Source organism: Pipra filicauda, unplaced genomic scaffold (assembly GCF_003945595.2).
Source record: "Pipra filicauda isolate LSUMZ 115617 unplaced genomic scaffold, ASM394559v2 scaffold71_size5581439_pilon, whole genome shotgun sequence".
NCBI classification, from domain to species: Eukaryota; Metazoa; Chordata; class Aves; order Passeriformes; family Pipridae; genus Pipra; species Pipra filicauda.
The window spans coordinates 5,244,337-5,270,158 of NW_024104887.1; the positions used below are offsets into that span (position 1 = coordinate 5,244,337).

The window sequence follows — 25,822 nt, forward strand, 5'->3', positions numbered from 1 at the left end:
TTTTCTTGTGTTTTGCTTGAATTTCGTGACATGCTGTATCCACACAAGAAAGGCTTGTCCCCTCTATATAAAGTTATTTATCTAAGCACCCTAAAGTATTTTCTCCAATGCATTCCACATTTAATGGAATTAAATTAATGGTTGGACATTTCACAGAAGTTATAAGAAAAATTCTGTGATGACTTTTATTAGAAAAGAGTCATGTTTAAAACAAACAAACAAACAAACAAGACTGCAAGTTATTGAATAATATAAATTGGGTTTGGGTTTCCCTTCCTGCTCCACTCCAGGCTCCTACATCTGGAATTTTATTGTCTTGCTTCAGTTTAGCATTAGTAGCTTAGGTAGAGACAAAAAAACCCAAAACACTGAAATATGGGTCCAAGAGGAAAGAGTTATACTATACATTACAATTCTGGAACGATTATTAAAAAAAAAAAAAAGGAGAAAGCTAACAGATACATTAATTGATCTACTTTTATTTTATATAAAAGAATAACCCTCATCTTGTGCAATCCTTATTTTTTACTTTTAAAATAACTTTTGACAGACTGATAGCACATATTCTGAATGCTCCTAGAGCTGGTGACACCTTACTTTGTACCTACCATAAAATAAGTATTTTGCACACACTGCAAATCTATTTCAGACATATTTGCATTAAATTCCATTTTAAGTAGCACTCTGAAAACAGAGGAAGAAAGGAAGGAAAGAATGAAGTTTTCCCAGTCCAAGGCTAATGGTGTTTGCTTAATCAGCCTCTTCTAAACACATTATGCAAACCTGTCTAGGTGAAAAAAATAACCTTAAGTCTAATTACCATAAAAATATCTTATTACCAAACAGAAGAAAGTGCTCACTGCTGCCCTCTCCAACATATGATTAGGAAAAATTTGCATTCTAAAGTTTAGGATTTATTAATTTAACCTTTTTTTTATTACATGTTTAATTTAAACTTCAAAAAATTCAAATAACAGTTTACATTGGAACAATGTTTTGAAGCTCTTTTCTCTTGTCATGAGCCCAAATTGACCATTACAAGACTTCTGGCTAAAGTAAAGATTTCTACCTCCCCTGTTTTCCTGTTCTTGTTATACAACCATCACCCCTGAACATTCATTTGCTTTTGTTGAGACAGTTCTCGGATCCGTTCATCTCTCTGCTCAGTCTTTCACACCCCTGGCACGGCACTGAGCTACTTAAACCCAACAGTGATTAACAGGAATTATGGAACAGATAAACCACTAAACATCACATCAGTTTTACTTTGCATCTCTAACTTCGTACACAAAGCTTGAAAAGTGCAACTGACTTATTGGCACTTTCACATAAGTCTAAATTACTGTCTGGAACAAATATTTGGATTCCAGAATTTAGTTTACCAGGACTGCTGCTCCATTTTTACACTTCAGTCATCCAGATCGGTGTATAAATGTTTGTGTTTAGACTACTAAACATGGAAACCAAAAAACACTTCACAAGCTTTTTCTGACCCACTAATCCATTTCTAGTCTAACACAAACAAACCCAAAACACTCGGTAGTGGAAGAACTGCCTGGTTCACCATCCATTCCCTCCCTACAATGACATAACAGGAAGCTTTAATGAAGCATTTCCCATGGGTGGTCACAGCACAAATTTAATGTAGAACTACTAAAACAAGGAATGGTGGAATTAGTTCATAGAACAAAATTTAAATGCAGTCTGTTTAGAAGCAGAAAAGTGCCTTTTTTTTTGGTTCAAAGAGACAAACAGGCACAAAGAATATTTGTTTGCATGGAAAATACTGAAATTACTGAAAATTATCAGCATGTGGGATTTATTTCCCTAGGGGCTCTCATTCAGCTAGTACATGAAAAATCTCAGGTACCAGATATCAATGTAACAAATGTTAACAGGACTATGAACTGCAAGATCCCAGCAAACAGCCACCAACATGACACCATCTCCCTCACAGGGGTGAGCAACTTCAGCATTTTATAATGATGATTTTTTTTGCCTTTTGTTGTCACAGAATCACATAATGCTTTGGATTGGCAGGGACCTTAAAGACCATCTCATTACAACACTTTCCACCAGGCCAGGTTGCTCCAAGCCCTGTCCAACCTGGCCTTGGACACTTCCAGGGATGGAGCAGCCACAGCTTCTCTGGGCAACCTGTTCCAGGGCCTCATCAACCTCACAGGGAAGATCAACCTCACAGAGACCAAATAAGAAGTACCTTCATGGACAGTCTAGCATTTCTACACTCAGTACCACTAGACATACTGGAACTGTATGAAGGACTCTTTTTTGTCAAATTAACTGAAATGACAGCTGCACTTAAGCTGGAACAGACGCTCTGAAAACTATTTGAATTTTTTTTCCTCAATTTTTGTGTTTAAACTGGGGTATGTTTCATCTTTTTAGTGCTCCACTCATCAGTTCCTTCCAGACTAGAGAGGTAAGTTTTATCAAGATCCCCATGCACTTTCACTATGAAACCCCAAACTTCCTCATATCTAATCTAACCCTGCCCTCTGTCAGTTTGAAGCCATTTCCCCTTGTCCTGTCACTCCAGGCCCTTGTCCAAATCCCATCCCCAGCTCTCTTGTTGCTCCCTTAGGTACCGAAAGGCCACAGTAAGTTCACCCCAGAGCCATTTTGCTGCTCAGATGAATGGAAGAATCCTGCTCTGAATCGATCCAGTTTTGACCTGGGCAGAGAGGAGGCCCAGTTGAAACCATTAAAGATTTATTCCTGACAGAACCAATTAGGCCTGGCTGAGCAGCAAAGACCTTAATTAGTCACATGACTCAAATTCCTTACTCACGCAATTGGCACCAGGAAATTAATTACAGCAGCAGCAGCCCAGGCAGGGCGGATGGATTGTGACTGTCATGAGGGGATGCACCAAGACCCACTGAGAGCTCAGGTAGAAGCACATCAGTCACAAAAACACTGCAGAAGGGAATTCACATCATTTGGATGAACAAAGAATTCAAGATCTTTCTCCTCAGGAAGCAACTGAAGAATTTAATTTCAACCACATGAATAAGCCCAACGTGTTTGGGCCTGTTGGAGGCACCAGGCCTGAAGGATTACTTAAGGCGTTAATTATACTTACCCTTCCCTCTAGACCAACTTTAAAACATTAAAAAAAAAAAAAAATGGAAAAAATATTTTGTACCAAATATCCAGTTAATCTAAGGAGAAAACTGTGGTGCTTATTTGGCATTAAAAGCCAAAAAAAAAAAAAAATGCAGATTTTTGCTTTGGCTGGAAATTATCTTTCTCATTTTAACATACCTTACAGAAATTTAAACATTGGCTGAAATAATAGTTCTTAAAGTTATCTGAGTGGTAACAGTTGTGCTTGTGTTTCCTCCAAACATCTTGCCAGCCAACCACAGGAAGCATATCCATGTGTTTGTCAGCTGCAAAGAACACTTCTGCACTGTTATTTCAAATTTAGGTTGTGACCAATACCAGCTGATGAATTCCAGTGGGGGAACATCCTTTAAATGTGAGATCTCAGTGCTAAGAGAGTCTTGTGTGTCTGGGGCAGAGAGTTTGATTCCTCTGAACTTACACTCAGGTCTCTGCACACACTTTAATTTTAGGGGTTATAGTGAACCCTCTGTTCTCCTGACTTATGAACCTGTACAGACATCAAAGCAGTCAGCAGGCTTAATTAGACACTTAATTATAGATCAGGGTGGTAAGGAATGCATTTGGGAAATAAAAACATGATTTTCAAAGCCAGTTGAATGCCAGTGTGGAGAGTAACATTAGCAGAACGATGGTGTGCAGTGCCCTTCACATCATTCATAAAAACAGGGTTTGGGGTTGAGCTTTGGTTTTGGTGGTTGGGAGTTTTTTAACTAAAAAGAGGTTCTAGATAGTTCTAGCTTTCAGGTCTGGCACATTAGCACCTTTCATAGGTGAAACAGGGTTTGTACACCCACTTCTCCACTTGGCTGCGTGGGCAAGGAAATGCACTTTACCAGTTTGAGATTCTACAGAAAGCTTTACCCCTGACTGCCAGATGTTCCCCTTTCCCAAGCTTTTCTACTCCAGTTTTTGCCTTTCCTTCACTGGATAAACAAAAGCTACACACACTTCTATAGCCAAGGAAGTGCAAGAAGTAGAGCTGTGAGCATAACTGTGCCAGCAAAAACATTAAAACCAGCAAATCCCAATAATTTGTCATCTGGAATAACTGTTTTATAGATAAAATAGAAAGATTATAAAATATGTACAGAATTATAAAATGGTTTTGGGTTGGAAGGAACCTTAAAGTTCATCTCATTCCACCCCCTGCCATGGGCAGGGACACCTTCCACTATCCCAGGTTGCTCCAACACCCATCCAACCCGGCCTTGGAGACTTCCAGGGATGAGGCAGCCACAGCTTCTCTTGGCAACCTGTGCCAGAGCCTCACCACCCTCACTGGGAAGAATTTCTTCCTTATATTAATCTATCCAGTTTGCTATTCCCCTTTTCTGATTCATCCTGTCATCCCACAAGAAGAACTGAAGATGTTTAGAACTCTTCTCTCCCATCTGTGTTATCTTCCTTTCATAAAGTAAATTTAATTATGTGTTTTCTCTATTGCTGTTTGGAACTTCCCTGTTTTTATTTCTTGCTACTTTCATATGCAGCTTCATTAACATGGTTTACGCCCTCCCCTAGAATAATTAAATTATTTTTAAATAACACAGGCCTTTGTTATTTAAGGTCCCATGTCAGTTTTCAAAATAATGGCTGGGAATCATCCAACTGCAATTATGCTCTACCTACCTAAATTCTCTTTGTAGTTTTAATTAAAATACATTATCCAGTATGATTTCACCTCCTATTTTAAGTTCTTGTACAGCACTGGTTAAGGAAAAAAAAATTATCTCTGTAAAGCAATTACTCCTTTTTGTGGACTTAAATAGGGAGAATAAATACTTTCAGTTTATCCTAGCATGCAATGAGAGACTTCAGTAATCTCTAAAATAAGATACATTGTCTCTACAGGGAAAAATTGAGGAACTTGGAGTGCTTTTATCACTGAGAAGTGTTCTTCCTACAAGTAAGAAATGTTAAGGGAAAGCAAGTTATAGATAGATGAATGCCCTTGAACAATGACAAATAAAATAGAAACATGGGGTGAACACTTAAGATTTGTCACAATAACTAAGCAAATGCCATAAGAAATAAGAATCTGAGGAAAAGCAGAGAACATCTCCAGGATGATTAGGCATATTTATTAATAAATGAGGCTGACATACCAGCTAAAGAGAGGGGGGGAAAAAAAAAAAAGAAAAAGCATTGGTAATGTAGTATATTTTTGGCAGACATTTAACACTGAGGAGTTTCCACAGGAATAATATTTGGATTTTTTTTTTTAAGGTTCTTTTCAATCTCAGAAGATTTCTAAGCAAGTCCAGGTAATTATACTTGAGCATGAAAATCAGAGAGTTTAACCTGCCTTATTAGGTTTACCAGCACCGATTTTGCTCTCTCTTCTCTTTAAGTATTCAGTGAAATCAGCATCAAGAATTCTAAGAAAATAGACCTGATGCTTCCAGTTGTTCAGGTAATTCCGAGAGGAAGTTTAAGCAGGAGATAACATCTCACCACAGAGAACAGGTACAGGCAAAGCCTCTGATCTGGGAGAGCTTGTAAGAGAACTGATGTCAGACTCAAAGTGTATCTTCAGCTGAAAAAGTCACATTACAAACCTGTGCTCAGGTATCCACCTCACCGCAGAGCTCAGTCCAAGTGTTTCATGCAGCTCCAAGTAATAATCCAAAAGGTAAAGCTTTGGATTAATAAATTTCTTCCTCAAATTTCAGCACACACTGCGGGATCCTGTGTTATTAAGGAGTCCCCAGTAATCCTGTGGAATCAAAATTAATTATAGAAGATGTTTTCAAACAAAAACATTCTACTTCTTTTCCTCTGAGAGTTGGTAAATTGTTCTGCTCACAGAGAAATACAGAGATATTCCCAGGAATTTCTGACTGAAATATCAAAGCCATCAAGGTGGAATTACCCCAATACACCTCATTACAGCCTGAGCAGCTGGTTCCATTAATGTAATCAATATTAATTTCTTTTAATTACACCCCAAGATATTTTCCCAATCTGAAAGCTGAATCCCACTTAAATACTCTTAATGTGATGGTTTTACTCACATAACAACCCAAACCACTGCAGAGTTTCCCCGTGTTTACAACCACCAAAAATGAAGCTGGTTACATACATTTGCACAAAGCTGGACTTCAGATATTGATGGAAGGGATCTGAAATGAAAGTTTGAATGTTTTTCGTGTGCTAATATAAATAATTAAACAAAACAGACAATCACCCTCATTTCTAGGATCAATAATTTATTTTTTTTTTTTTACATTTTGCAATTTGTTACAGGAGAAGAAACACTTGCTAACGGATGTGACATGTTTTTGAACCATTTTCCAAGGTAATGGAAAAAGTTAAGCATATTCCCTAGTATGCACATTGATGACTAAGCTGCCAATATGAAATCAATTTAAGCAAGTGCAGTCCCTATTTAATCCTTGTATAAATTAATTTTAGGACTCTCCTTCTCCTACAGGAAGACTAAATTGTAGCATCTAATTTTTTTTTTTTATCCTGAAGTCTCAGTCTTTGCTCTCTCTACATATCTATCTGCAATAAGTCAGTTTAGGGACTGAAGCCAAAGCCACAGAAGTGGATTCCGTGCCAAGGTTCCTTTTATACCTGGTGAACTACTCAGTTCCCTACTGTCCCAAAGGGAAACAAAAGACTCCCAGTTTTCTGAAAACCAGATTCTCTGCACGACAGTGCATTGCATTGCCACAGGATGGGCCACAGTGGATGTTCTCCTAGCAAACAAATCAGGTAACTAACAAGTACAAAGAATTAGAAATTAACTTGGTAAAAATGCTTCTAACATTTTCCCAGTGGTGTATTAACTAGAATCCTACTTTCATTCCACAAAAAATAGATATATTTTTTTATAAATACATTTTAATACAGACAACTCTGCTGCTATGCCAAAAAAAAGTCAATGTCACATTCAAACAGGTTTGCTGGGTGTATTAAGATACAAGCAGACATCACAGCAGGCATGAACACAGGGCTTGGAGGGAGGCTACAGACACACAAACACCATTTCACCCGCTGGGTCACACTGACCAGTGACATAGAAAACAACTGAGCTGCAGCGTTGAGACCTAGAGCATCACACTCTCCAAATACTTCAAATATTTCCATGTATAGAAAATGATACGAACTGTGAATGACATTTAATGTTAGTATTGAAACACTTCTATAAATTTAGGTAGTGCTTATGCTGGGGGTATAGAGAAGAACCACGAAATGAGGCTCCCAGCTGACTCAGACTCAAGAGAAAACTCATTTACACTTACCATGGCCTTGAACCTCTTGGGTCCAAATAGCTGAAATTAATTCTTTTCCTGTCCTTGTCCCCCTCTCCCCTCATTTTTTTCCCCCCACAAAGAGTCAATGCACATAAATCTGCCCAGCTTTTGTGCCATACATACACATTTCTATTTGCTCCCCCACACCTCTATTAACAATAGCAATCATCTCTATAGTTTCCTTCCTAACCAGATCTAATTAAAATTGAGCTGTTAACCATCTTTTGCAGGTTATGAATAATTAATACAGCATTTTTATAATACTTATTAAGTATAGCTGTTGGACATTAGCATTTTCTTACCTTAAATAGCCCCCCATCTTTGCATGACTAAGAGTTCTCTATAATTTTTGTTATGAAGATTGGAATTTATTTTTTATGGGTCGATATGTAGCACTATTTCTCAATATACTTTAACAGTCTTTTCTCAAACTGAAGGTATTTGGAAGTTGGTAGCCTGCATGTTTCACACACAGCCAGCCATCACTGTGACACTCTACATAGGATTTTGAAATGAAACTCAAACAGAGGACAGAGATGGAAAACAGAGCATCTTACTGACCTGCTCAAAAACAAGACACAGAGAGAGATTGTGAGCAAGAACTAAACCCCAACACATTGTTTTCAAACCTACAGAGACTTCCTACATTAAATAAAATAAATAAATAAATTCTTCAGAGTCAGGGAGAGTGGATCATTCAGTTATTTCATAAATGTCACCACAGAGAGGATAATTCACAGAAACAATTTTGGCTTTTGCCACAAAAAGTTTCTAGAATTTAAACCACAGTTGATGTGTTAATTTTAAAAATAAATTGTTCTCTTCCTGCCACGGAAGTGTGAATAAATAGAGCATGCAGCATGGCAGCTCACCACCAATGTATTACTGCTGCTTTTCTTAAAAAAACCTGACATTTCAAGGGATCCAAGGCTGACAAAGTGAAAAAAATGTGTCGAGTTATAATTTCCTTGAAAGAACGTGTTGAGCTATAATTTCCCTGTCTCTCAGAAAAATTATGTCACTATTAGCACTCACAGGGACTTAGTTTCTTTTTCCAAGATTAAGTCACTCTGTAAAGCACACACATAATCCCATTTTATGACAGGAAACAGCCAGGCATTATTAGCAGATAATCTTGGTTAGCTCTTAGATGTTTTCTTTCACTTTCGGAAAGTCACATCCTGAATTGCCAGGCTGGCTTGTTAAAACAGAGCTGCAGTGCTAATTAAAGCAACGTTTAAAATGGGCCCAAGGAAGAAAATAAAAGAATTCTTTTCTTCCAGAGCCATTACTTGGTGATTTCGCAATGAAATTCCAAAGTAAACCCCAAATAATTAATATTAAAATACCAAATAATTAACTAGACCAGGAGATTAACAAATTCTTCTGTGAACAATGCTGCTAAGATTTAATTTTTCAACCGGTTTATAGTAAGAATCAACTGCCAATTTAAGGGGAAAAAATGTGGGTTTCACTTTACAGCTTATCTGATTCCCACAAGTTTGTAAAGACTGTGGATGCAGATGACCTTAAAGAAATGCTAACAAGGCGTTTCCAAGTAAAACAGGGAGATAACAGTGATAACTGCTCCAGTGGAACACAGAAAAAAAGCACCTTCGTTACACTTCCCACAGAAAGTTTTGTTATTTGTCATGGTTTAAGAATCAGGATTTGTTATTTGTAGCAAACTCTGGGGACTTTTAAAACAAGTAAAATTCCTCCAACTTTACCTAAAGCTACAATAGGTTGAAATTAATTTTATTGAAAATGTCCAATCTTTGTTTCTGGTTTAAAATATTCCTAATACTACTAGACGACAAATTGACTCAGTAAAGTATCTCCTATATGATTCACACCAAATTTTCTGTTAGCCTGGAATTACTGCCCATGGAATCTGAATTACCAGATTTCAGGAGATCAGCAGCAGATAATTCATACTGTTGTGTTTAACCTCAAACCTACCCTAAAATACAGTGTCAGAAAGTCCATCCAACAACACACTGCCCTCTTGGGGACAGGGTGATTTTCTCGAGGTTCTTTTATAAGGGGCATGTCTACCACTCAAGTTTCCATTGACTACAGTAATATTTTTATGGAATTATTTTGGTTTTGAAGTCCAAAATCTTAAAAGGAGCAGAACATGACTATTGCAGGTGGCAACAATGTGCTGTACAGAGAGGAAACTCTGTACAATGACCCAAGGGTCCACACCAAAGCACAACTAATCTCACCAAGACATACTGAGATGTATATTTCCATATTAAATATATGGCTGGTTATTCTGGGCAAGTACCATTCCTAACAGTCTTTTAAAAATCTTATGCACAGAAGTGACTATTATGAACAGCAGGTGAAAAATACCACCAAAAAACCTCTGTGCAGGGTGCTAATTACAAACACACATACTCTCTTCTGTCTCTAAGTCAACATATTTTCTCCTTCAAGAGTTGAAACAAAATTCAGAAATACTTAAACTTGCAAAATGTCATTGTATATATGGCTAGTTTAACAGCCTTGATGCAAAAAAAAAAGGGGGAGGAGGAATGACAAAATTTTTGAAACTATTTTCACCATTAGTAATTATTGTGCTGTAAAATCAATGTTCAGTAGCTCAGAGCATTATACAAATAAGGAGAAAATTCTTTGTGTCTCTCAAACAGATCAGTCAGCCATAGGCTAGCTGTATGATTTAATACAGTAGAGACAAAAAATAGTGATAAATACAAGTCTCATTGTGATAAGAATTACAACAACTACTAGTTGTGTAAAACCAGTGAATTTTACATACTTTTGTAGCTACCAAGCTTAATAAAAACTCTGTGCTGTAACCTAAACTCACTGTGTTTTCTTTAGAAAACTGAATCCTCTCTCAGAATTCAAGAAAGCCATGCCAAATACAACCTGTGACACATTTAACAGTGACCACAACCCCAGCAAGAGCACAAAAACCTCCCTGTTCTTGGGCAGATGGCTACACTTGGAACCATTTGTAGTCCTGTCTGACGTGGGCTGCGACTAAAAAGATGCTCAGCACAACTGGAAATGTTATTTTATAAAAATTATTACAATCACACCTATCCGAGGCTAACATAGAATGTTCCACTTCAACTCACAGAATTAGACATGGAGACATCAAGTATTTATAGAAATATCTACAAACTTCAACTGCCTTTTTTTTTTTTTTTTTAAAGTATCAGTGAACTGACCTTTGGAGTAGGGGTTTCATGACAACAGGCCACCCCATACTGGTTTATTCTTGGTGTTGCTACTTCTTGGGCAAAATTGGTCTTAAACTTCTTCCAGAGTCTGAAGAGAGAGCTCTTGCTAAATTTTTTTCCTGTGCCTTTAAGTTGTACACTATTAGACTGTTTCACCTGTACTAATTATCGATGTGAAACATTTTTAACAAAGGGAAAGCACTGTCATAACATTCTTTAAATGCAGATACAAATAGAAAATTGGAAATTCCACATACTCCAGCTGCCATAGACAAATGAAAGTGTTGCTCTAACAAGCAGTGCTGAAACCCTTATCTTGGTATTGAGCAGAGATGAAAAAAAAAACCCAGACATGGAAATGTGTAAGCATGAATAGGCTGAATGTTAGCTATGTGAAAATGTTAAATAAAGCTAAAATCCTTCCATTTTTCCTGATTATTCTGCAAAACCTGAAATGAATGGAAGGTACTTACAGAGGTTCATAGACCCACAATGCTAATTTACCTTCAACTGAAATGTGAAAGGACAGTACCCAATTAAAAGGGCTCTGTCATTGAACTACTGGTCTTCATTGTGAGTTTCGGCATTTCCAGGATTAAACAGAACATTAAATAGAAGGACCAAAACTAAAGGATGAAATACTTATGGAGAGAGCCAATCTAAAGATGAAACTTGCCTTTGTGAGATGCTATGCTCGACATTTTTGACGGGATAGACAAGTTAAATTGGCCTTTGAAGCACTGACAAAGAGAAGCAACCAACCAAACCTCTGTCTCTGCATCCATCCACTCACGTGGTTTCTCTGATTACATTCTTTGGGAAAGCAATCATGTCCTAAAAGATACTTTCGGGCGAGAACACAAATTCACAGAATTAGGGCAAAATCCCCCAGGTCCCACAAGGCCATTTTCGAAGCAGACACTTAAAGAACTTAGGGAATTGGTATCCAAAGATCATTCAGCCTAAAGTTCTGAAGAACTGGGTCTGCTTCAAAGCTCAAAAGAGATGAGACCGGCAAATTTAGTCATGAAACTCCTACTGTGGCAAAGAGTCCTTGGTTTTGTGGATCCTTGTCCAGTTGACACTGCAGGCAGCAGAACTGAAGGTGTTGGTATCCCTGACGACTTCCATAGGAAAGGGGAGGCCAGCGCGGCCCATCCTGCGCTCAAGGTCCTCCACTGTATGAATAATCTGCCTTGTTGTGCATCACGAGCTTGTTGTCTACAAAGTAGAAACTGTCCGACTGTGTCTCGTAGGGATGAAGGATCATCTCTCGAACTGCAGGGGGTAAAAAAGGACAAAACAAGCAAAATTAACAGTCACACTGCAGATATGTTCAGGAAACACGGGGTTTCGGGCAGGTTTCACGGCGTCGCTCAGACAGCAGCAAACTCTTCAGGGGAAAAACCCAAATGGGAACCAACCCAAACTATTTGCTGACAGTATCTTTAAGACAACTCAAACATAATCACAGAATCATAGAACCATGGAATCATTTATGTTGGAAAAGCCTTCTAAGATCATCAAGTCCAACCACTAACCCAGCACTGCCATGTTCACCACTGAACCACGTCCCCAAGTGCCACATCCAGACATTTTTTTCATCTTTCATCCCTGAAGAATACTTTCAGGGATGAAAAATGTTCGTAATCCAAATACATCAAGGCACCATAAAAGGGTAGCTGCTCCACCTAACCTCAAAATGAGATCACGTTACAGTTTCCAGGGTTTATTTTGCTGGTTTTTTTTAAAAAGAAAACCATGATTAACAGTGAACTCAAAAGAAATTTGTTCTGGTCTGATAATAAGCAGGCAGCAAGTGTCTCACTGTATTTTCTACAGACTGTAATATTAGTGCTGACATACACAATTAGGGGTTGTAAAGAATAAGATCACACAGATTTAGTGCTTGTGCTGTTGTGTCTTGGGAGAGAGGAGAGACAATAAAAGTTATGTTCATACTAAAACCTCTCAAGCTCTCAACATAGCACATCAAACATTAAACCAGAACATAACATTTAAGTCATCCATTTACTGGATGCCTTTTTAATCCCATTTTTTGGTTGTTTTATAACACAATTATCTTTTTTCTCTCGGATATGAAGCTTCCTTTTTACAAATTAAAAAAACACACTAAAAAAGCAACTCTGGTGGGTGATGGGATGCAAGCTACCAAAAAACAAAATCAGTGTTAACACAGATCTAAAAGTACGAATTATTCTACCCAACATACTCTTTTTATGACAGCTTTTAAAAAAGGGCTCCCCCAAACCACCTCAGATGAACATCACAGTGTGATAACCCAGAAATGAAAGCGAGCTTACTGAGATCCTCCGAGAGCTGGGGGAATTCATAGATGTGCTCACAAGTGTTTTTACTGCTGGGGATGCAGAAGCCAAATTCAAAATCAAAGCTTTTCAGCAGCTGATCGCGGAAGTAGTGCCTCTCAATCATACGGAAATTATTAATGGGTTTGTCCCCTACTGTGAATTCCACCCTGAAAAAGAAGGGTGAGACTGATGTGAGCTTTCTTGCCTAAATAAGATTTGTGCCATTCCCGAAAAGTAGAAGAGAGTTCTGAAAAAAAAAAAAAAAAAAAAGCTAAAGATACAAATCCACGTCACTAACTAAATTATCATTTCCTCTTTTCATTAAAGCCTTCTACAGGGACACAAACACAGCATTACAAACCATAGTTTATACTATATTTTCCTTCTTTTTACTCAAAATAGAGACAAGCAAGACAATTCTTTAGGTGTCAGATTTTGTGGTGGTTTACTGAAGGATGCAAGCAGCACTGCCAGACACGGCAAAGGTCAAACATGACCTCATCATTTCACATGTATCTGTGGATCGATGTTTTTTGGGGAGTGCAGTGTGGAAGCTGAGGACAAATCTTCTGAAGCTGGCAGGAGCCTCTGACAAATAAACTTATAATGCACAGAAAAGAGCTGGAATATAAAATCACGGAATGGTTTGGGTGGGAAAGGACCTTAAAGACCATATAATTCCAACCCCCCCTGCCATGGGCAGGGACACCTTCCACTAGACCAGGTTGTTCCAATCCCCATCCAACCTGGCCTTGAACTCTTCAAGGGATGGGGCAGCCACAGCTTCTCTGGACAACCTGTGCCAGGGCTTCATCACTCTCACAGGGAAGAATTTCTTCCCAATATCCCATTTAACCCTGCCCTCTGTCAGTGTGAAGCCATTTCCCCTTGTCCAAAGTCCCCCTCCAGCTCTCTTGGGAACCCCTTTAGGCATGGGAAAGTGCTCTAAGGTCTCTCCAGGGCCTTCTCTTCTCTGGATACTCTTCCCACCTTATTTTGCCCCTTTTAGCATCAATCTCTTCGACGCCATTCCCGAGGTAAACAAACAAGCTACAGGGATGGAGAAAGCGAGGCATCCAGCAAAGAGACTCGGAGACCCTCACGACAACAAAAGATCCCTATTACATCAACTTCCTGACAGGATCAAAATGGAAGAGGCATTTTCTCTAGGATTTCAGTTGCTTCCTGTGCTAGAACAAGCAGCAGAGGGGAGTTACTCACGTGGCTCCCACTTGCCGCAGCCTGAGAAAGGCCGGGGTGAACTGATAGCGAACGAAGCGTCCGGCGTTGGGGTCCACGTCCTTCCTGTCATTGTGCTCACGCTCTGGAAAAGGGCAAAGCAAACCCTGTCAGAGTCATCTCAGAAACAGAAACCCGGCGAAAATACTCGTGATCGCGTTATTGAGTAACATAAGCCAGGAAACCACCCTGAGGAAGCCTGATGGTGAGCTCACCCTCCTCCTGTCCTGAGGCATCCACTGCTGGTCACTTGGAGATGGAGTACTGGAAGATGGACCTTTAGTTTGAGTCACTGCTCACCTTCTGAAGTGATTCACTGCTCCTACCTCAGATCACGACTGCAGAGTGACTCTGAACAAGCCATCTCCCCTTAGCATGTCTGGTTTGCTACCCATAAGCTACAGAAAACTTCCTCTCACCTGCAGGAAGGTGGGGAAGGGTTGTAAGAGCATAATCAGGAAAAAAACAGTTGCCCTGGGTTTTTATTGCCACAGGTAACATTGGGATGGTTACAAGCACCATCTAAAAATTCAGAAAAAAAAAAAAAAAAGGAAATTTTCAGTTTGTCTAATTTGCCCAATTGACAAAGTTTCTCCCTTTTGGAAATATCATTTTCCTGGGTCCTTATTGAAAGATGTTAAATTAACAGCAAAACTATTCACGGGGGGGGCACAAGTTGATGAACAGCCAAGAAACAACCACACGGTGATCTCCTGCTCCTCCTCCTCTGCTTCTGTTTACAACATCCATCTGTCCTTTCCCATCACAGATGGCAACCGTGAGAGCACAGCAGCAGTGAGCTCTGCTCACCGTGCTGGTACAAAGAGACACCTGAAAAACATTTCTGCTGCAAGCTGGGACTCCAGCCCTCCTGCAGTCAAGAGCATCTCCTGTTTTTGGGAAATGCACAGAGTAAAAGGAGTGGGAAAAGGCAAAGGGAAGCAGACACCAGCATGTGTTTGTTCATGAAAATGTTATTTTGTGTGTGCACTCACCTGAAGCTGCTGGCTTGGTGATTTCAAACAAGACTGTGCCAGACTCCATGTCCCGGATTTTAAACCTGGTGAAGTCTATCTTGTAAACATTTTCCTCTGGAGTGCACAAATAATCTGCAGAGGAAAAAAAATTTGAATGAAGGCTGCCCTGAAATACCAGAAATTTCTAGCTGTTCTCTGGAGGTCACACAAGCAGTGAGAGCAGTCCAAATGCATCCCCACTACTGCCCATTTTAATTCAAAACTGATGTCTCTGAAGAGTCTAATTTCTGAATGCCCTACTCGGACAGGACAGGGAAAAGGCCTCTCTCCCCCATAGACCCAGAGGTCATCACCTTTTCCCAACCCTCTGCCAGCAACTTCTGCACCCATTTACTCCCAGGGGACTCAGACTAGTCAGCACCTCCATCAAATCCCAGCCTTTCCAATGTAAGAGGCTTTGCCTGTTTTAAAAACTGCCCTGTGGCAGAATGCAAGTGCTAAGCAGCTTTGGGAGCGCTAAGCCGACTGCACTTAACTGGAACAGGAGTGTCCTCCCTTGTGTCACCTCCCTGCTCCAGCCCTCTGCAGACAAAGGGTGGCCTCTGCTCTCCACTGATACTCATTCCACATAAGGACTTGTTTTCCTCAGCACTGAAAATGGCATTGAAGCCTTTCCCTGTATTAGGAAAACAGGGAGCAGAGCCCATCCCCACTTCCAGCGGAGTCAGTGTCTTTGGGAGAAAATCATTACAGAATCACGTAGTTGTTGAGGTTGGAAAAGCCCTCTAAGGTCACCAAATCCGACCATTAACCCAGCCATGTCCACCACTAAACTGTGTCCCCAACTGCTACATCCACATGGTTTTTGAACACTTCCAGTGATGAGGATTCCACTACTAAACCCCCATGGATTTAGCCTTCAGCCTTGCTGTGCCCTGAGCCAGCTCCTGGCATGGGAATCAGCCTCCTCCCTGGGGAAGGAGCAGTGGTGCCTCATTTCCACTGCACATACAGCACAGATTGAAAATAGCTCCAATAACTTACTTTATCCTGACAAACCTAAATAAATGCTGTATGTAGACAAGTCAGGTCAGCTTTCAAACAGCTGCACATCTGCTTGATGTAGGAGACTGGTTTTGGAGGTTCCAAGGTGAAAATAACACTTTAACATTCTAATTCTTAGCACTTTCTCAGCTACTAATTCCTGCTGTTAATCTGAGCTAATCACTTATTTCTGTCTGCTTTCCTATTTCTGAAATTCAAATACATCCATCCACCTTAGGCTTAGTCACTGACTACATAAAAACAAGATACAAGTGCCCAGAGCTCAGATCTGCCCATGACAATCCAACTTCAGCACAGGTATAACAAATCCTGGACTGCTCTGAGCGACTGCTCCTGGGCTGCTGAGCATGAACATTTTCCTAGAAGCCTTTTATTCCTTCCAAATCTCCATAACTTGGGGAACTCTCCAAGTACATTCGGTACAAGGAACAGAGGTGTTAAATGTCCTCTCTGGACAGTTTTACTGCTCGCCAACATCCCCATATGGCGAATGCTCCAAAGAATGCCCAGAGAAGTTACGGATGCCCCATCCCTGAAAGCGTTCAAAGCCAGGTTGGATGGGGCTTGGAGCAACCTGGTCCAGTGGGAGGTGTCCCTGCCCATGGCACAGGGGTGGAACAAGATGACCTTTAAGGTCCCTTCCAACCCAAACCACTCTGAGATTCTACAATTCTATAAATGGGCTTTAAGAGAGAGGACAGTGTTCAAAGCATCCCTGGCATTTGGCAGGGATTTTCCCTTCCCTATCAACACAGCACAAGGAAAAACTAACACCAGCACCCACACTATCAGGCAAAACAAGCTAAAAGCTCAACTTTTCTACTACCACAAGAAAACACCAGGCTGGTTTTTGGCCAAATAGCCCAAGAACTGCACAGAATTGTCTTTTCTGTCTTTACCAGTAGCCAAGAAGACGGGACAGACATTTAAACCAAGCCCTTGCCTTAAGCCCTGATGTTTAGCATTCCTCAGGGAGATGTCCTGCAATTACACTGTGATTTTAGGCTCTGACACATCAGCCACCCAAATTCTTAACCCGTCCCACAACTTCCCAGCTCTGGGCAGCCACATGCAAAATACAAATTGATGGAAGCAGGCACAGCTTCCCACAGTCCAGCTTTGCCTCCCTGGGCCCGTGGCCACAGGCTGCTTCCTGGGAAGGCGAGGGGCTGTACAGAAGAGGGGGCAGTCGCCTGGGAGCCCGGGACACCTTCCCTAGAGCACGCGGGCAAATCTGAAGCCACGTTTGTCTGCAAGTTAATTATTAAGTGTTTTTACTCCTGCAGAATTCCTGCCCATCCAGCACCATGGCAACAGCTTTATCCCCCTCCTTGGCAGCAGCGTTGCTGCAGTAACAGTGTCCATGACTCATCTGGAGCAGAGGAGAGCCAAGCAGAGCCTCCAAAGAAGAGTAAACCCCGGGTAGAATCCCCACCAGGCTCCTGCTCATTGATGTTTGCACCCCTACACTGCATTTTCCAACTCTTTTTGCCCCGAAAATATTTTTAAAAACCTTTTTTTTTTTTTTTTTTTAAATCAACATGTCAGGATACAACTGGATGACATCCGGGAAGCTCAGCTGCCAGAATACTGCAATCAAGTGTTTTTTCCTCCCCTGGCAGTGCCCAGTCTCCTAGAAGGGAAAAAAAACAGAGGAATATCTATTCCTCTCAGTCTGTATTATATTTGTTTCTGCTATTCCTGTTCAAAAATCAATCAAAGTAGCCACGTGCTGGTTTTTTCCCCACACACAACAAGAGCCTGCGGCTACACTGGAAGGTCTTATTGGGAATGGGCTGCTTGCAATTGGTAGATCCTTCTGCTTAGCTGAGCACTGTCAGATTTGCTAATCTCATCCCATACTTATTTTTAAATTACTGTAGGGCCCAGTTGCCCACACTTTCGTGACTCACTTAAATGTATCATTTGCTTTACTTATCCTAATTCACCATGGCCACAATTTGGGGAAAGAAGGCAGCATCCATGGTTATTTTAGTCAGGCATGAGGCAGCTCAAACCCCTGTGGAGGGGATCATTACAAGAACGGTGGGTTGGTTTCTCAGGACAGAATATTTCCTCATTTCTTCCACTTCCCCTGGAGCAGGTCATGTTGTTTCCCTACTAATAACCAAATAATCATGGTATGTTCCTGACCAAGCCTTCAGTACTCACCTGATTTAGGGATGACAGAGCACGCTCTGAGCAAGGGATAAAGGGACAGACACAGCAGCACTGCCCTAGGAAACCCATCAGATTGGCTTTTGTCTCAAAGTACCCACTGCAAAAGCAGGTCACAAAAGAGGAGCATTTCCTACTCCTTCCTAAAGTCCAGGGAATTGCCATATCCCAGACCTCCATCCCCAAACTCTTCCTGGAAATCATTCACCAAGTTGAACTTGATCTCAAAGGAAACAGCAAAGCCTTGAAACCTGCCCAAGCCTGGCATTAGCAGCCACTTCTCACTCACACATCACTACTGCTGGTGCCTCTCCAGCTTCTTTCCCATAATCTCTGGATTCTGCCCAAAGATCTGCAACTCCCCACTATTAGAGATGTTTTTTATCTTAATACCTACCGTGGTTTTGAAAAGTTTGGATCACAACTAACAACACCGTGGTGGTCTGAGGAAGCAGCAGAGGTGATTGACTTCCTGAGCCTGGCTCAATGAGTTCCTTCATGAATTCTCCTACTCCCTTCAGAGGAAAAAATTATTCCAAAACCACCCCAAACAGTTCAGAGGACTCTAGCTTTTTTCTCAGACCCAGTGGGTGCTCCTTCCCTGTTCCAGTTCTGAGGTGGTACCTCCACTGCCTAATCCAGAGAGGAGCCAGTTCTCATCCAGGAAACCCTCCTTCCATCCCAAATCCAACCAAAATTGCAAACCAAAACAGCAAAACAGCCTAGACATTGCCAGCAGGCACTGCCTGTGAACACTGGCACATCCTGAACCCTGGTGCATATTTCTAGGCATGTATTTTAACAGCTGGTGTTACAGAGGAGCACAAAAGGTGAGGGATAACACAGGGCTAGATAATACAAAAAGAAAGCCAACAAAGGCACTTTCTCCTCTGGCCTTCTTCCTATTGTTCCAGTTACCCAATGGATAAGATTAGGTGTTTGATCCTCATCAGAGAAAGCTAAAATCAATCCTATATTTTCAAATTTCCTTTGCAACCACCCCACTAGGTACGTTTTATCAAGAGGAGTTTATGGGCAATAGGGTTCACACTCCTTGTTGTGCTCTTTTCAAGATCTCTTCTCCTTCTCTGCAATCAGGAGAAAGCACGTGTCCCCTCTCACAGACACCATGGATATTTCTATGGTGCTCATCAGAGTCTAAGCCCAGATTGGGCAGCTCCTATTTTAAGACCTCAAGAGCCCACAAAGGAAAGCAGAGTGCACCTGGGGTAAGAAAAAACTCAAATCTGGTCTTGAAAATGGGTGTAAACCAGGAGATGCTGTACAAGAGACTGATGGAAGGGTCGTGACTTGAAACAGGAATTTCTCTCCCCAACACAGGCAACAACAAGAATTTAGGGAATGAACGAGAAGGCTCCTGCAGCTACGCAGGTCTATTTCTTAACATGCATTAACCAACAAGGTCAGGAGCTATTTTGAAGACAACTCCCAAGACCTAAGCCAGGTATAAGGCAAAGACAACTGCAGAGGAATTGCCAGGAGCTGGAGATTAGGAGATTATCAGATTGAAGAGTCTCAGAAGGAAGCGAGCAAAAATAGCCCGAACCCCGTGAAGATGCCAAGCAGTGACGCAGGACACAGTGCAGGACCTCGAGGGGAAGGCAGGGCAGGTTCCAGGTGGTGTTGACACACCTGCCCAGACGACAGGAGGTCAATTAAAGAAAAAAATAAACTACTTCCTTGTCCTTTACCTTAGCAGTTCAAGTCCCGTAAAACTAAGCCATCCAAGATCCAGAATCCACTCCATTTCTAGAGCCATGGGGTTTGGTAACCAAAGACTGGGGGGGTTACTGGGGAGGGAGGCAGCTGCCCTCCCATCTAGCTCTGGAATTAGGCTGCTGCGATGCCCCAGAGGAAAAATCCTGCACTAGAAGGATCCCACAGGGGTTTTTCCACAGAAGCACATCTACTGACCAACACTGTGTATGAAGCAGAGGGGTGCAGCCCAGTAGGCTCTGAGCTGGGGCAACTTTCCAAGGTCCCCAGAGCCCCTCAAGTGCTGAGTTCTACTGCACAGCTCACCAGGCTCTGCTTTTTATGGCAGCCTGCTCATTTCTTTTTTTTTTCCTTTCTTTTTTTTTAGCTAGAGCTTTCCAGACTTCACCCTCTCACAATTAATTTGATCACAGCCCTGCAGGCCTTGTTAAGGAAGGATGGAGCTGTTCTTCCCCCACCTCCAAAGCATCCAAACACTTTTTCCTGCCCCCTTTTCATGCTGATTGCACTCAAAGTCTGAAACCACGGGCACAACATTAACAAAATCAGCTATTTTTGCTCTTACACAGGGCTGAGCCAAAGCCATCCAGTTCTGCCCAGACTCCCCTGGTGGATGCCAGAGTTTCCCCTCTTACCTTTGCCATTTCCACCAGGGATGGCCCAAACCCACGACCCCGGCAGAAGGAGGAATCCTGTGACACACACACACCCCCCATGTGTGCTGCCCCTGAGAATCTTAACAGCCCATATTGTATTGTGAGACTTCCAAAAACACCCTTCATCTACACAACACCCCAAGCCACGCAGCATCACACAGCCTTGGAAAGGTTCACAGCCTGTGTGGGGGTGCTGAGGGAAGAGTCATGGAGAGAGCAGCTTGGCACAGCTCTGGGATATCACTCTGAGACAAGAAATCAGCACATCAAAACACATCAACACATCACAGCCCTGGACAAGTCAGAACAGTGATTCATTAACATCCTCACAAACACCCGCAGCTCGTCAGAGCTCCTAATAAAATACATTCTCCCAATTAACTGGGGAGGGAAGTCATGGTCCAGGAGCGGCTTTGAAGATTGATTCATGCACATCTGCCTCACATTCCTGTTAATGCCTCTCTCCCTGTGTACCCTCCTGGTCCTTGCTTACCCAAACCCTATGGCTTTAAAAATGGATTTGATCCTGGCTGGTTCAGCTTTACAGGACTTGAACTGCTGAGGCAGAGGGCAGGGAAATGGTTTATTTAGCTTTTTGGTTATTTGACTACAGGGAAACTGGTATGAAAGTCACACAGGAAAGGTCTACTCTGCTCAACCCACTGAGGCAGCCAAGGCTGGCCTTTAGCTAAAGCTGCCTAGAGAAGTCTCAAAGAAATCCCCAATGACAGCTCGAGGAAGAGATTACTTTCAGAAATGATTATGTACGTGTTCCTTATTTAAAAATAAGGTTTGTTTTGAAATTGTTTCCAAGTATATAATCCATTATTTAACCCCTTGGTTCGCTAAAATAAAATCAGCTTTAGAATAAAACCTAAAATGCACGATTTAATCCTGTATTACAGACAAAGTGTGCAGGTGATAAGCAGGGCAGCCTCAGAGGATAGAGCTTGTCTTTTGTTACGTATCTGACTTCCCTGATCCTCTGGTTGCTTCAGTAATTAATTACAATTTGAACTGAGCTCTGCCCCACTCCTTTACTAATCTTAAATTAATCACGTCATAAGGCTTTTCCGCTTTTTCTGACCACAGTTGTGCGAGCGAGTAACAAATCTTGCTAATTGCAAAGGAAATGCTCCACTCGCCTTACACCTGATCCAGCTGGAGCAGCGCCAGAGCCAGCCCGGCCAAAAGGCCCAGATATCCCAGGGCAGCATCCCAGATCTGTCAGGCTGGACCCCCCACATACCCAGAAATGTTATGGGCCTGGAGATGCTGGAGAATTTAATATTGAAAGGACATAGCATATGCAGGGCAGTTTGCACAACTCCTCCTTTAAGCTTATTAGAGGCACGTTAAGAGCAGAGCCCAGCTGGCTCCCCTGGCTGCCCACAGACAGGGTGTCCTGCCACAGAGCCACATCCTGCATCACCGCCCTCCCAGCCCCAGCCATCTCACATTTGGTCATTTGTCAGCTGTACCTAGTGAGAAAGGAAAGACCAGCTGTGCTTCCTGATGGAAAGATTATTAGGAAGAAATTCTTCCCTGTGAGGGTGGTGAGGAACTGGCACAGGTTGCCCAGAGAAGCTGTGGCTGCCCCATCCCTGGAAGTCTCCAGGGCCAGGTTGGATGGGGCTAGGAGCAACCTGGTCTAGTGGAAGGTGTCCCCAGGGCAGGGGGTTGGAATGAGATGGTCTTTAAAGTCCCTTCCAACCCAAACCATTCTATGCTGTAACTAGCATTCCACCTCCCCTCACACAGGCTGGCAGGCCTTTCAGAAACACACAGGCTACTCATGGCGTAAGCATCCTTAAAACACATGTTCCTGTGGTACCAAGCCCTCCTGAAGCAATGTTAAAACATGTTCAGGCCACCACAGGACCCTGGGCAGGACACATCTTAACTACACAGTCCCTCGACAGCGCGAGCTGCCGTGCCACTGGCCCATGAGTTTGGATAAAGATGGATTATCCTCTATCTGGAAAAACAGAGGACACCCAGGGCACCAGGACATTTCTGCTGCAGCCCCACCAGCAACTGCAACTCCTCCTTCAACTTCAAACTGTGTGAAGCACCACAATTTTGGGCATCAAAGCCAGAATTGTTGCAACAGGGTGTGGTGTCTGCTCCGACTCAGCATCTCCAAGGGGAGAGGTTGGGCCTGGGGCAGCCATGAGCTCTCTCACAGCCGGTCCTTCCTTTTCCCTGCTGCTCAGAGCAGAAGAGTGGAACAGTTTCACACTGGTATTTTTGGCCATCTGTTTTTAAGAGTGTGGAAATGAGAAAAGGTCACAAAATGCCCCAAATAATCGTTAGGTGTTAAAGACCTGAAAAATATTCTGGTATCTTTGCTCCCTGTTAAACCCACCAGGTGGAAAAGTGAGCTTGAGAAGGGGAGCTGCAAAGCATTCCCAGGTGATAAGATACCATATGCTCAACGCAGATGTGTTGTTTACCTCTATCCCCAAATCCACATGGAGGATTTCAGGTGCAGTTTGCTGGCTTCCATGTACTCAGTAGGACAGAAAGCATTTCCCCTGGGAACCATGGGATATCCTCACAGTGTCTGGCTGTTGTTTGACATGACCCATCTGCACCCCTGCACTACCCTGGTACCAGCAACTCTCACAGCAGGAGGAGAACAAAACATTTTCATGCATTTCACATCTTCCCTGTGCTCCAGAGCGTGCTTCCCCAGGGTTGGAAGATGCAGAAAACAACCACCTCTGCTCCCAGCCTGGCTCAGAAGTCAGGTTGACCAGATCAGCCTTCCCTGTGCCCTGGGAATGCAGATGCTTACCAAGAGCCATGCACCATGCACACTGATGCCACACGAGGTCTGCACACCCCAGGAGCAAGGGTGCAGGGAGGCCCTGTCCTCTCCAGACAGCACTGATGAGGGCAGGGACACACAGGCTGCCATGAAGTGAGCACACAGCGCTTAACACAGCTTGGATTCACCATCCAACAGCAGCACCTCCAGGGATGCTGGCAGGTTGCTTCAGTGCCTGCTGCATGGCTCTCCCTGCTACAGGCAGGGGATTTCTAGGCCTGGGCAGTGAATCACGCTGCTGCAGCCCAGCACAGCAGCTTGGCTTGGAGAAGGGGACCCAAGGACCCCACAGCACCAGCAGCCCCTCTCTCAGAGGAGCCTCTGTAACCCCTTCCTGAGGGCTGACACCACGTCCCCTCCCATCCTGCTCACACACGCAGCCCCACAGGGCTGCCTGCACGCACCAGCACCCACAGCCACATCCTTCCTCTCTGGGGCTTGTCACACCCCACAGTCCTGGCCTGTGACACAAAACCAGCTCTGACACCACATCACAGAGTGCTGTGAGACACAGGGGAGCATGGCCAGACCCCCAGCCCCCTCCTCCTGCCCAACCTGCCACTACTGAGAGACAACCTAAAGGTCCCAGGACATGCAAAAAGGTCTTTTTGGGGCACCAGGGCAAATTGTCCCTGGGCATCACCAAGACCAGGCTGACCTTAGGCACATGTGTTACTATGGAATGGGTTCGGTTGAAAGGGACTTTAAAGATGTAGTTCCAAGCCTCTGCCACGGGCAGGGACACCTTCCACTAGACCAGGTTGCTCCAAGCTCCATCCAATCTGGCCTTGAACACTTCTAGGGATGGGGCAGCCACAGCTTCTCTGGGCAACCTGTGCCAGGGCCTCACCACTCTCACAGGGAAGAATTTCTCCCTAATATCTAAACCTGCCCTCTGTCAGTATGAAGCCATTCCCCCTTGTCCTGGCCTTCCCCCAGCCCTGCATGCTGCTACCCCGGCAGGTCCATGGCAGCAGACAGTCCCAACTGAGCTGTTCTGCCAAGCACAACAGACCCTCCAGTCACACACTCCCACCCACCAGCCCCCAGGATGCTCTTAAGACCAGAGGTACTACACTGGGGAGGGAGATCCTGGAGGAGGGGGGCTGAAGGATGGGCTGCAGTGAAGCCCCCATGCTGTGGCCAGGGATCCAGCCTGCTCCACTGCTGCGGGCACAGGGTGGGAGGGCTTCACTTAGGGCACAGACACAAGAAAGGGGTGATGGGGAGAGCAGCGAGGAGCATCGACCTACGACCAGAGCTGAGGGACCGCATCCCTGGGGCGACGGGTTGCATCCCCAGCTCCGGGCATCCCTGGTCCTCCGGTGGTACTCAGATCCCCGGCACAGACCCCTTCCCCTGCATCCCCAACTCCTTGTCCCCAGGGGAGAGGGGGACCGGCTCTCCCTTTCTCCCCGGGGTTAACCCCCTCGCCAGCCCCACGGGGACACGGTCCCCATCCCCTGCACACCCCTCAGCTCCCCGGTACAGCTCCCCCCGCCCCCCCCGCTCCATCCCCGGTACGCACCGCTGGTGACCCGCTGCAGCCCCAGCACGTCGTCGGGCCCGATGAGCGCCTTTCGGCCCAGCTCCTCCTCGGTCCTCGCCGCCGCCGCCCCGGCCCCGCCGCTCTTCTTCACCTTCATGGCCCCGCCGCCGCCGCCGGTGTGAACGGCCCCGGCCCCGGCCCCGCTGCGCGCCGCCGCACCGGGAGGGGCATCGCCATCACCGCCCCCGGCCCGCCCCCGCCGGCACAGCGCCGCCCGGTCCGCGGGAAGGCGGGGGGAAAGGAGCAACACAGCCCCGCTCGCTGCTCCCAGGGGCTCAGGAGGGCTTCTGTTGGAGAAGATGCCGTTCCCCCACGCCAGCGCCCCTGCATGGGGGGGCAGCCCCCCAGGAACGCGGGTGCGGTGAGGACAGACCCCCCCCCCCGCCGCGGAGAGCGCAGGAGCACCAACCCCCATAACCCACCCCCTGACCCTCAGAGGCTGACACACAGCGGAGGAGCTGGACCCCGTTAAGGTGTGGCAGCCCCCAGGGGCTCTGCACCCCTCAACAGGACACAGACTCCATTACCTGCCCCCCAGCCCCCCCACAACTGAGTATTTTTGTCTAAAAACCCATAAGACAGGAGTAAACCTGTCCCATAATATAATACCCCTAAGACAGGAGTA

The 25,822-nt window shown here is 44.0% G+C and overlaps 1 protein-coding gene and 1 long non-coding RNA gene across 3 annotated transcripts; one reads left to right on the plus strand and one right to left on the minus strand.

Annotated features, from left to right (window-relative positions):
* Window positions 1–1,914: 1,914 nt before the first annotated feature.
* On the plus strand, window positions 1,915–8,097 carry LOC113990904. 2 transcript variants are annotated; one of them, XR_005566464.1, is made up of 4 exons: window positions 1,915–1,959; window positions 5,380–5,417; window positions 5,505–5,566; window positions 6,400–8,097. It is a non-coding gene; the product is annotated as an uncharacterized LOC113990904 (long non-coding RNA). The 2 variants fall into 2 exon arrangements; XR_005566463.1 differs by lacking the exon at window positions 1,915–1,959 and adding an exon at window positions 2,567–2,914.
* UNC119 (unc-119 lipid binding chaperone) lies at window positions 6,983–25,326 on the minus strand. The gene is made up of 5 exons (XM_027726773.2): window positions 25,177–25,326; window positions 15,198–15,311; window positions 14,185–14,287; window positions 12,958–13,130; window positions 6,983–11,911 (listed from the first exon to the last, which is right to left on the minus strand). Exons 1-5 carry the CDS (start codon window positions 25,292–25,294, stop codon window positions 11,799–11,801), a joined length of 621 nt encoding a protein of 206 aa, XP_027582574.1. The 5' UTR covers window positions 25,295–25,326; the 3' UTR covers window positions 6,983–11,798.
* Between the last annotated feature and the right edge of the window lie 496 nt (window positions 25,327–25,822).